Here is a 12,976-nt window from a genome sequence, read left to right as displayed (position 1 = left end):
TGTAAGTCAACACATCACAGAAGCTGATGGAGAGCATTGTGAAGATATCAAGTCAGAACCAGACAGCATCTTTGCTCCACTGTCAGACATGGACCACATGATGTCACACTCTTCTGATCACAGTGACCACATCCAAAAACCTTTGGAGAGTAAAAATGACTCTAAAGGTGATACGAGACATCACACTAACAACAAACACTTTGACTGCTCTGAATGTGGGAAATCATTTCGACACAAGGGTCATTTTACAGAACACATGAGAATACATACTGGAGAGAAACCTTTTACTTGCTCTGTTTGTAAGAAGAGTTACTCCAGAAAGCAAAGCATGACCACACACATGAGAACACACACTGGAGAGAAACCTTTTGCTTGCTCAGCTTGTGCTAAAAGATTCAACACTAAGAATGCAATTATATTACACATGAGAACACACACAGGTGAGAAACGTTTTACTTGCTCTGTTTGTAAGAAGAGTTTCTCCAGAAAGGAACACATGACCACACACATGAGAACACACACTTGAGAGAAACCTTTTGCTTGCTCAGCTTGTGCTAAAAGATTCAACACTAAGAATGCAATTATATTACACATGAGAACACACACAGGTGAGAAACCTTTTGCTTGTTCAGCTTTTGTTAAAAGATTCAACACTAAGAAGGAAATTATATTGCACATGAGAACACACACGGGGCAGCACGGTGCCAGAGGGGTTAGTGCGTCGGCTTCACAAAACGAAGGTCCTGAGTAGTCGTGAGTTCAATCCCGGGCTCGGGATCTTTCTGTGTGGAGTTTGCATGTTCTCTCCGTGACTGCGTGGGTTCCCTCCGGGTACTCCGGCTTCCTCCCACCTCCAAAGACATGCACCTGGGGATAGGTTGATTGGCAACACTAAACTGGCCCTAGTGTGTGAATGTGAGTGTGAATGTTGTCTGTCTATCTGTGTTGGCCCTGCGATGAGGTGCGACTTGTCCAGGGTGTACCCCGCCTTCCGCCGGATTGTAGCTGAGATAGGCTCCAGCGCCCCCCGCCACCCCGAAGGGAATAAGCGGTAGAAAATGGATGGATGGATGGATGTTTGTAAGAAGAGTTTCTCCAGAAAGGAAATCATGACCACACACATGAGAACACACACTGGAGAGAAACCGTTTAGTTGCACTGTGTGTGATAAGATGTTCAGGTATAAGTATCAGGTCAGTAGACACAAGTGTGTAACAGTCATGGAAGCTGCAGGGATGTAAAAACACTTAAACAGTGATTGTGCTAAATGTAGTTTAAAAACACAGCATGTTTAATATGAATGTATATTTGATGTTGTATGTAGTGCTTCTCATCTTCTAGTCTTATATGTTGTCCTGTACTTACTTTTTAAGTTGTGTGCATGTATTGAATGTTATATATGACGCTACTATTTTATTCTATTTTCTCATCTGTGAAGAGAGGACATCTTATTATTTTTATTGTTTATTTTTCACACATTTTTTCCATTGCATTTTATTGATGTTATTATCCAATTAAAAGTATGAATGAATAAAATGGTTAACAAAATGTGGACTCTGGTAGATTAGCAGCATTGTTACATCATGGATGTTAACTACTGCAAAACATCAACAAAGAAGAAAAATGCTGAAGTTAGCAACACATCACTGAACTTTAGAGCCATCGTGAGTGGAGTTGCTTGTTTTTATTGCTGCATTTGTACTTATTTCACCTCACATCTTCACTTTTAATCCTAAAGTCTTCTTCACATATATTGTTGTAGGCTTCTAACATTTATGTTTCTGATGTGTGTGTGTAGTCTGTGGAAAGGGTTGTTGTCCCTTGTGGGTCCAATTGTTCACTTGCATAGATACATCTTCATCATCATCATCACCAGCCCAATACTGGACGAAACCTTAGCATTAATGTTTTAATATAAGTGTGACCTCATTATTCCTTGATAATAAGACTAAAAATACAGATTTAAGCACTGAGTGCTTTTTGTAGTACTCCAACTCGCCACACTGAGAAGTGGGGCGATCATGAGCTAGCAGATGCATGTTGCTTGATTGAGACTTTTATTAGTAGATTGCACAGTGAAGTACATATTCCGTACAATTGACCACTAAATGGTAACACCCGAATACGTTTTTCAACTTGTTTAAGTCGGGGTCCACTTAAATCGATTTATGATACAGATATATACTATTTTCATAATACAGTCATCACACAAGATAATCATCACAGTGTATAAATGTAATTATTTACATTATTTACAATCCGGGGTGTGGGATATGAAGTGGGGGGGGGGGGGGGGGGGGGGGGGTTACGTTTGGTTGGTATCAACACTTCAGTCAGAGAAATTGACATTGGAACAGTGTAGGTCTGACTTGGTACATATGTACAGCAAGTAGTGGACACAGAGAGAGAGTTCAGAAATTATAAGAATAAGTGACTACATTTGATTATTTACAATCCGAAGAGGTATGATGAGGAAGGGAGGGTGTTAGTCAAGGGTTGAAGTTGCCTGGAGGTGTTGTTTTATTGCGGTTTTGAAGGAGGATAGAGATACACTTTCTTTTACACCTGTTGGGAGCGCATTCCACATTGATGTGGCATAGAAGGAGAATGAGTTAAGACCTTTGTTAGATGGGAATCAGGGTTTAACGTGGTTAGTGGAGCTCCCCCTGGTGTTGTGGTTATGGCGGTCATTTACGTTAAGGAAGTAGTTTGACATATACTTCGGTATCAGGGAGGTGTAGCGGATTTTATAGACTAGGCTCAGTGCAAGTTGTTTGACTCTGTCCTCCACCCTGAGCCAGCCCACTTTGGAGAAGTGGGTAGGAGTGAGGTGTGATCTGGGGTGGAGGTCTAGAAGTAATCTGACTAGCTTGTTCTGGGATGTTTGGAGTCTAGATTTGAGGGTTTTGGAGGTGCTAGGGTACCAGGAGGTGCATGCGTAATCGAAAAAGGGTTGAACGAGAGTTCCCTCCAGAATCTTCATGGTGCTTTTGTTGACCAGAGAGGAGATTCTACAGAGAAATCTCGTTCGTTGGTTGACCTTTTTGATGACCTTGGTTGCCATTTTATCTCAGGAAAGATTAGCCTCTAGAATGGAACCTAGGTAGGTGACCTCATCCTTCCTGGTGATAACAATGTCACCCACTTTTATAGTGAAGTCACTGACTTTCTTAAGGTTGATGTGGGACCCAAACAGGATGGATTCTGTTTTACCCAAGTGTATGGATAGCTTGTTGTCAGCGAGCCAGGTGCAAGTTCTACAGAGTTCAGCACTAAGGATTTTCTCCACCTGTGACTTGTCCCTGTCTGATACCAGCAGGGCCGAGTCATCCGCAAACAAGAACAATTCACAGTCGCATGCTGATGACAAGTCGTTTATGTATACTAGGAACACTAAAGGCCCCAATATACTGCCTTGGGGGACTCCACAGCTCACTGAGAGGGGGGGGGGCACGGTGCCGTTCACCTCTGCCACCTGTTCCCTCTCCTCCAAGTAAGATTGCATCCAGCTCGATGAGGTTTTGTCAAATCCGATTGCTCTGAGCTTATCCAACAGTATAGCGTGGTCAACGGTGTCAAAGGCCTTCTGAAGGTCCAGCATGACCATGCCGCAGTATTTGCCCGCGTCCACCTCATGTTTGATGTGGTCAGTCAGATAGAGAAGGCATGTGTCAGTGGAGTGGTTAGTTCTGAAGTCAGATAGAGAAGGCATGTGTCAGTGGTGTGGTTAGTTCTGAAGTCAGATAGAGAAGGCATGTGTCAGTGGAATGGTTAGTTCTGAAGTCAGATAGAGAAGGCATGTGTCAGTGGAGTGGTTAGTTCTGAAGCCGGATTGGAATTTGTACATGAGTTTATTAGTGGCAAGGTAACTATCGACCTGTTCATAAACTATTTTTTCCATTACTTTCGAAATGGAACTGAGAATAGAAACAGGTCGGTAGTTGCCAGGTTCCAATTTGCTTCCTTTTTTAAAGAGGGGAGTTACTCTTGCTATCTTAAAATCTTTTGGTACTTGGCCTTGTGAAATTGAGAGGTTAATTATGTGTGTGATGATAGGGGCAATGATGGAGGCAGAGTCCCTGAGGAATCTGGAGGGGATTATGTCAAGGCTGGTGGCCTTGTTTGGGTGGAGCGCGCTCAATTTTTTAAACACCATCAGCTGTGACCATTTCTAATTTGAAATCATTGTTGGATACTCCTAGCTTTCTGTAGAAGGCTTTAATGTGTTCTACACCAAAGCGACCAGAGTGGTGGGACAGCTTGTTGACAAGAGTTGTGGCTATGCTGGTGAAAAAGGTGTTAAGTCTGCTTACTACCTCCATTCTGTCTGTAATGAGGGAGTCACCCTCCTTGATGCTGATGTTGGTGAGTCTGGTTTTAAGTTTCTGGCTGCAACCAGGAAGCTGGTTGTTGAGAATTTTCCAGAGCTCACGTGGCTTATTTGTGTTTTCCTTTGTGTGATTGTCTTCCTTTGCTACGGCGGTCAAGTTGCTTTCACGGTGGATATTTGCCTCCGGAGCTCCAGCGGAAGCTCCCCCTCACTGTGCCCACACTGCTCTCTCATGCTGCGGGGAGATTGCAGGAGAGGTGCCGCTCTCAACACTACTTTATGCTTAGGGACCCTCAATAAATTACTATTGTCTTCGAAGATGTATATCTGCTACATCAAAAACACTGACTCATCTAAAAGGAGGTCAAATAAATAGTCCTACCTCCTTAATAACGTGCTAACGTGCACGCCCATTATTTCCTACTGTTATCATTCATATCCAGTGAGTGTGAATGTTGTCTGTCTATCTGTGTTGGCCCTGCGATGAGGTGGCGACTTGTCCAGGGTGTACACCGCCTTCCGCCTGATTGTAGCTGAGATAGGCTCCAGCGCCCCCCCGCGACCCCGAAGGGAATAAGCGGTAGAAAATGGATGGATGAATATCCAGTTTTATATAATATACACCCTTTTTTTAAAAATAGGATTTTATAAAAAAAAAAAAAAATTGCATATTAAAAATCTTGGTTTATTTTTAAAAGATTCCTAAGTCACTTAAAATACCAAATTCACTTAATATTTTAAATGCTTTTCTCTAGTGTCATTCATGCCTTTTTGTTTTACAATTTAAGTTTAATTGGAGGGACAAGCAGTAGAAAATGGATGAAAGGATGGATTTTATAATACATTTGTGATATTGATAACCATGGTTACTTTTCAACCTCCCGCTACAACTACGAATGTCCAACATAAAACCCAATTAACTCTCAATTGGAGCTAATAAAAAAAAGATATACATTGATAATTATCTGTACAATATTTATCATGCACCCCAACTACTAACATAAAGCTGACATGCATGCTTTTTTTTAAAGGTGCCATATGTAATAATGTGGCCAGAAATGGTACTGCAATCAAAGTCAAAATTCTGTAGTCCCCTTCCTCTCTCCCTGACTGAGGTTGCCAGATACGCAGCTGAATCCAGCTCCATGGACTGGGCCACTCCAAGGAACTTCCAACTTCCACTGCCTCTTACTAAGGGTTGAGGTGCTGGGACCATAAATGCTGAATAGACAAGCATTTTGTCAATAACAAATCTCTAACCAACACATTTTACACAGAATTAGGCTATTTTCAGGAAGAAGTGCAATCATGCCTGCATACAATATCACAACAAATAGCAACCATATGGTTGTTGTCAGTACTATCAGAAAACAAAGACTAGAACAAACTACAACCAACACTAGCAAAGGTTCTACTGGTGAAAATAAGCAGAGCATGCTTAGCAGTCTAATGTACGCCCAAAACTAAAGAGACATTTTACTAAGGTGTGTCTATAGGCTACACCAATGAGGAATTATTTGATCATGTGATGTGTCTGTCTCCATACCTTTCACATTGCCATGACGACAGCCGTGCTAATGTTGGAACACATTTCCTCAGCCTATCAGCATGTTGAGAAGGAAATAGGCACAGACACTACACATATCCACATAGCTTTTATTTATGGAAAATATATTTTACCTTGTCAGTTCAAATACACATGGACATACAGGATAACAGGCATATATTTCCCCCGTTAGCTTATATGTGGATGTGTCATTAACCGGGCTAGCATGCTAAGCATTACACTAGGAGCTGAGCACCATCACACTAAGCATTGGTTGCAGGAACATACTAGCTTTGTTAGACAAGATCATAGACTGTATTGGACAATATAGTTTACATACCAAATGTCCATTTCCATTTATTACAAGTAATAAGAAAAGGTAAATGCCTGACTTACCTTTCAAGAAGGAAATTAGCAAGTTTGGCGTCAGATGAAAAAAATCTTCTCCGCCTTCAATGGTCTCCATCTTTCAAAGGCATCCCTGATACAAATCCTCATGTTGTTCCTGGCTTTGTCATGAATAAGTTGAAAATGGTAACGAGGCCTTTTAGATTGACTAAGGTCTGACATGTTTAGTAACTTTACCAGTGGCAGTAGCCAGACGAAGATGACGGTGTGTAACTGGCAACCTGGATGTGACACACTCACAGACTTTCTAATTGGTCAAACGGCCCTGCAAAAAATGTTCTATAGAATCTCTATAGAAATATATAGAACGCTATAGAATTTCGTCGGAATTTCTTTAGAACTGAAGATTCTATAGAATATGTATTCAAAATTCTATAGAAATTCTATAGACATCAGCTTCATGTGCTGGAAGGTCTTTTCACTGTTCTATAGAGCTGGGAATTCTATAGAATATCCTATAGAAATTCTATAGACATTACATTATCTGATGAAAAGTCCATAGATTGTTCTATAGAACTGGGCATTCTATAGAATGTCTAACAGAAATTCTATAGACATTACTTTATCTGCTGAAAGGTCTATAGATTGTTCTATAGAACTGGGCATTCTATAGAATGTCTAACAGAAATTCTATAGACATTATCCTTTATCTGCTGAAAGTTCTATAGATTGTTCCATGGAATAAAATTCTATAAAATGGCAGCAGCGCTATCACCATAGCATTGATTAATCTCATTAAGTTGATTCACCAGATTTGAGCTTGTTTTTTGAACAATGCAGGATGTCTCCCTCAATTATGAAAATGTTAATTTTGTATCATTTAAAATTGTGAGGTGTCATTTCAAGGCGGACACCCAGAACTTCGGCAGACTTTATTTTTAAAAGTATATTTATTCCAATAAATCAATTTATTTTTATTTTTAGAGTTTTTGAGTTATCTATAAGTAAAAAGTGTGAATATTTTCGTAACTTACTTTTTTATGTGATAAAATTAATTTTATTGGACTTCCAACATAAATTGATTTAGCAAAACTCAGTTCAAAGGTTTAAATCAGACCTAAAACGTCAGGACCCGCCCACGTACCTGCATGCAGCTGTGGAAGAACAAGCCCAGACACGTTTCTTCACGGAGCCCAATAGGAAAACACTTTACCGAACTCATGTAAGTAACAGTTTATATCGTTAAAAGTCAGTATTTGCCAGGATTTAAATGTATACATTTTCAAAAGCATGGTTCAATGTTATATTTAGTTTACTACTTTTCCCGCCGTAACATTACAACCCCCCCCCCCAAACACGATAGATAGAACTGCTCTCGTTTTGTTATAAAATAACAAAACTGTTTTAAGGCTGCAATCACAACCAAATTCATGTATAGTTGGTAATAATCGCGTTGTATCAATGTTTCTCATATCCGACACTAATAAGTGCGAATATGTTTCAAATCAACTTTTTTTCTAAAATTATTTATTTTTCCCCTTCGCGCTTGCCGTAGTTGCAAAGCAGATTTCGCGGGCAGTTTGAGTTGGTGATGGCGGCCACAACGTCCATGTTGACTTCACTCGCTCTTTCTAAGCTGCCCAAGTCACGTCGGAGTTCATTGACGGTAACTTTGTTGGCTTAAACATCACATTTAGGTTTAGGGTCTTCTAGGCGCGATGCGAGACGTCACAAGCGGGCTAACGTTGAGCCAAACAGCAGCTTCGAGGCACGGGCGGAAATGGTGAGCTAGCAAAACTAGCCTAATTTATTATTATTATTATTATTATTATTATCATCCCTCCATTGTTTGTAACGTCAGGCTTGTGTGATCACACAGAGAAGGAGTTTGGCCCCCAGTCAGGTCGCCAAACGGAAGCAAGGGGAGGATATCATCGAGACGAAATATAGTATATTAACCACGCGGTTCTCGAGAGAAGATGAATGGAGAAAATTGGGACAGTGATGAAGAAGTCCAAGTTCCATGGCCACTCAACAAAGCAGGAGGAAGGAAGCAGTCACAAACCAAATACGTGGCAAGAATTCTGAGATTTGGTGGTAATTAATAAACAGTTGAAAACTTTTCAATTCAATTCAGTAAAAAGTATACGTTTTACCAGAAGTACATATAAATATAGATATATTTAATATAGATATATTTAATGTACTTCTGATTTTACACCTTGAACTTTCGACTTTGTTTATGTAAAGTTAAATTTAATTAATATAATTTTTTTTCTTCCATGATTGATAGTAATTTCTCATCAGTGCAGCCCTGGTATACTGAATGTTTCAATCTGCAATGCTGAGGTGATTGTCATGATAGTACAGACTTAACCTTGACAATTTTTTAATATGGCTGTAAGCCTGTAAATAAGGGAAAGTAAGGTGAAATTTGTTTCTCGCTGAGGTGAATTTCTGAATCATCAGAACTGTAGGTATACCAAAGTAATTTAGTGATAACAATCTGCTGCTGAAATTGTACAGTTTAATTTAGCTTAATGTGGCACATATTTGTTTTTACACAGAAGACACACGTGAACTGACGCCATATTTGAAAGCCGCTCAGGATGGCAAGGATGTACCCCTTACTGGTGATTTGGAATATGGCAGAGGCAAGAGAAACAAACAGCCAAAGTCTTGGTCATCAGACAGTGAGAGCAAGGATGAAAGTGACGAGGAGACTCTATCTGACAGACAGCAGGTACTTTTATTTCAGTGGTGCATGTTGTCGCGATATGACCGAAATAGTGTTGAAAGCGACGTTAAACGTTAATTCACTCACTCACTATTACAGTGGTGTTTCAACTGTGTGAGGTTTTGTAGGATTCAATCCCATACTTTTGAAGTACCTTGTCAGTTTTTCTTTATCATAAAAGTTAATCACATCATGTTTCATTGTAGGCTTTAAAGTTATTGAATATTTTGATTCAATTCGACCAACTCAGACAGAATAATATTCAAGACAAATTGAGGTGTTGACAGACTTTCTGCATGTACTCGAAAATCTATCATTTCTGCAAACATATTTCTTCACTTCAATGGCATATAAAAGAACTGAACACGTTTTCTTGTTAATCTTGATTTTTCAGAAGAAAAAGAGGAAAGTAAGCCGTACAGCTGTGGGATATGATGCTCGGGCACAATTGAAGGCCCAACTTGCTGCTGTGAGTACATGAATAGAATAGAATAGGATTTTATTGGTTAATCAAAGCACCCTCTCGAGGCAAACAATCACAAGTGCCTAGCATTCATTTGAAATCGAGGACGTAAAAATTGCATCCCTGGCAACTGGTTTAAAACACAAGTTTATACTTTTACTTATATGAAAATAACACTACAAATACCTGATGAACAGTGCCTACTGTGTGAATGGCTTACTGCTACATGTACATGTAGCATATTCAAATTAATGTGCCTACAAGGTTGCTTATACATGTAAAACTTATATGGTGCTGTCAGGGCCGTATCCAGGACAAATTGCTTCCGGAAAACATATGAGCGCCCAAATTAATCATAATACAAATTATTTCATTTGATTTACTATTTTGACATTTTCAGCTGGGAAGAACTTCACCGAAAGATACATGTACAGAAATGGAATCCCTGAAGAAGGAAGTCCTCCAGTTGAGAGAGGAAAACAAATCCCTTCGAGATGCATTGAGGGTTGTTGAAGGTAGGTTTTCTTATTCTAGAAGTATGTTATTGTAATTATCATAGGTTGATGGAAAATATGCTTACATGTCGATGTATGAAATAACTTTCTTATTACTGTATTTTCATCTAACTTTGGCCTACGGGTATTGTCGTCATGTACGGCTGTCCATCCGTCACCGCAATATTTACAGAATCGTTTCATGTACGGAAACCAAACTTGTTACATCTATTTATCTTAGTGTAACAAGAAGCCTATCGAAAATGAGTCGTCTCGGACAATATTTTCCAGAGTTATGCCCCTTTTTTCCAATAAAAATCCATTTATGATTTGGGATAATTTCAGAACTGTTGCATATACAACATCCTAAGTTGTGATGTCCTCCCCTCTAAATAAGGGGAGGACATATGGTACTTGTTTGTCTGTCTGTCCGTCCGTTTTTGTGTGTTTCTCTTATATTAGCAAGAGTTACGTCCCTTCCTTCTTGATATTTTGTCTCAGCTGGATATCTGATTAATACTTGACCGACAAATATTAAATCTTCGCGTGGTCAGGATGAATTAATATATATGGTTATATATATTTTTCATCTTTGATTGCTTCCTTACCATGTTTCCCTTGACTTGAACAAGATTCCTATCAAAATACCCTTACATTATGATAGCTGGGGTTAGAGCCGAGCGGTTTGGATATCGCCAGCTTCATGTTATTAATGTATTTTTTTTTTTTATTGTGTCTGCATCACAATGTACTTTTTTCTATTAAAGGACTTCCTGGCCTGCTAATGAAGATGGACGACTTATCACGTCAGGCAACAATACTATCAGCTCGACGTCCTGCTGTCGCTCTGCCAGAGGAGCTTGACAGGAAAAAAATCCAATGCTTTTAAGGATAAGCATGAGAAACCAAAACTGGATGACAAGAAAGTGTCTGCTATTATTGGTGAGTATAAGTTAAATCAATCTGATTAAAACCATATCCACATCAGGGAAGTGGATCTGACCCTTTTCCTATCTCCAAGTCGTTCCGTGATCGTTTGGCATGAAGTATAGATATCCATAGCTTCCAGTCTGCTTGGTCCATGAATTGACTGCGAGATGTTCGTTTTGACAGATTTATAGGCATGGGTGGTCACATTAGCTTTGATCTCGTCGGAAACCAACATCAAGTGACAAAGCAAAAACCGCAGCGCACGGATATCTACACCTTTTTCTCGTTTGATATCTTATATCGGCATTCTCCGCCTTACTATTTAACAACTAGCGTCGGGAATTTCCGTGAGTTCTGCTGCAAGTTGAGAAGTGAACGACTTTTAGATAGGGAATGTGTCAGATCCCCTTCCCGATGTGGATATGGTTTCAATCAGATTGAAGTTGAATATTTTTATTATAATTCTATTAATGCACTTTCGTGATTGTTTGAACGCCATTGGGGACACCCATCAAGTACACAACAAGATTCACAAGAAAGTGAAATCCTGAAAATAATTTGAAAAATATTTCACACACTGAATGGATTTTCTATATAGCTAATGAATAGTGTACATGCACTGTCAGAATTTGATACAGATTTGTTGCAGTTCGTAAAGCCTGGCATGATTGCACCACATATGATTTTGTGTGCGTCAAGCAGTGCAAGTGCCTTACAGCATAGAAACGCGTGATATGCAATGTATGCAGTGTGTTGACTATCCATTGCATTGATTAAATGATAGACATCACTCTCTTTATCGAGCTGAAAAATGCCATAGTGTAACTCATTGCATGACAGCTAGTGTCTTGGTGTCTGCAGACACTAATTCTGGTATATTTTATTGATCTTTCAGATTTTGTGAAGAAGCTCCATCCCTCAAGTGAAGCAAATGTGATAAAGAAAATCATTGGAGTGAAACTGAACATTGCGCAGAAAATGGGAAAAAAAGAAGGCCTCAGAAACAAATTCTGCTGGACGTCTAGCCGTCTCTAACAGTCGGGGAAGCGCGGTGATCATGTTGATTTATGCTGCTGACATTTATTTATTACGTCAAGATTTGAGTTACATGTATATAATAAATACAAGTCAACATTCATTCAACTGCAATATTTGTCTTTCTCCATTGCCAGTGTTAGACCACAGATTTTGTAGAATGCCTGCCCAATCATTTCTACATCATTCTGAACCGTATTCCACAGAAAGCCATTCCATAGGAGCCTGTTCTATAGAACTACTCTTTAGAACTTTCTTCTATAGCACTATTCTTTAGAGGAGATCTATAGAACCATTCTTTAGAACCCTGTTCTATAGAACCATTCTTTAGAACCATGTTCTATAGAACCATTCTTTAGAACCCTGTTCTATAGAACCATTCTTTAGAACCCTGTTCTATAGAACCATTCTTTAGAACCCTGTTCTTTAGAACCATGTTCTATAGAACCATTCTTTAGAATCCTGTTCTATAGAACTTCGGTCCTAAAGTTCATTAGAAATTCTATAGAGATATTCTTTAGAAATTCTATAGAACTTCGGTCCTAAAGTTCATTAGAAATTCTATAGAGATATTCTTTAGAAATTCTATAGAACATTTTTTGCAGGGGGTAGAGGGCGGGACATGGAAATGAAAACAATAACAAGATTCCGGGGCTTTTAATCTAATTATGAAGTGAGCATATCCCAGCTGAACTACTGTTATCAGTTATAGAGGTATTGGAAAAGAACATGATTTATTAACGCCTTTTGACATATCAGGGACATTTAACTTGACATGCAAATTCTACATATGACACCTTTAATATTGCTAAATTAACACAACACATCAGTTTAGGTAATCCCTGCATATTTACTGCTCCTGTTGTGTTCTAATTAAATTAAGTAATTCATTCATTCATTTATACAGCACACATTCTCATATTGTGTATTAATTACGATACATTGTTATATTGTTATATTGCAGTAACAGCCAAACTGGTGTTGAACATATTGACGGACTATCCGTGACTGGTGAACTTATAAAATGACATGTGTTTTTGTAAAACTGAAAGTGAAATAAAAACCATTGTTTTTTATTTTTGCAAGAAGTGAG

General features: G+C 39.0%; 3 protein-coding genes across 3 annotated transcripts in view; 2 read left to right on the top strand and 1 right to left on the bottom strand.

The window, feature by feature from the left end:
• Positions 1–12,976, bottom strand: part of LOC133570591 (uncharacterized) — a 463,307-nt gene that overhangs the window by 256,608 nt on the left and 193,723 nt on the right. The gene's annotated exons all lie outside the window — the stretch shown is intronic.
• The window catches only part of LOC133570556 (uncharacterized), a 119,199-nt gene that overhangs the window by 32,354 nt on the left and 73,869 nt on the right, over positions 1–12,976 (top strand). The window lies entirely within an intron of this gene.
• On the top strand, positions 7,066–12,189 carry LOC140680135 (uncharacterized). Its single transcript, XM_072916504.1, has 8 exons — positions 7,066–7,446; positions 7,922–8,007; positions 8,104–8,321; positions 8,792–8,967; positions 9,356–9,430; positions 9,825–9,939; positions 10,686–10,860; positions 11,744–12,189. The coding sequence occupies exons 3-7, from the start codon at positions 8,204–8,206 to the stop codon at positions 10,805–10,807; spliced, it is 606 nt and encodes a 201-aa protein (XP_072772605.1). The 5' UTR covers positions 7,066–7,446; positions 7,922–8,007; positions 8,104–8,203; the 3' UTR covers positions 10,808–10,860; positions 11,744–12,189.

Source organism: Nerophis lumbriciformis, linkage group LG28 (genome assembly GCF_033978685.3).
Source record: "Nerophis lumbriciformis linkage group LG28, RoL_Nlum_v2.1, whole genome shotgun sequence".
In the NCBI taxonomy this organism is placed as follows: Eukaryota; Metazoa; Chordata; class Actinopteri; order Syngnathiformes; family Syngnathidae; genus Nerophis; species Nerophis lumbriciformis.
The sequence above is the reverse complement of the archived record's forward strand: the minus strand, read 5'-3'. Positions and strand labels throughout refer to the sequence as shown.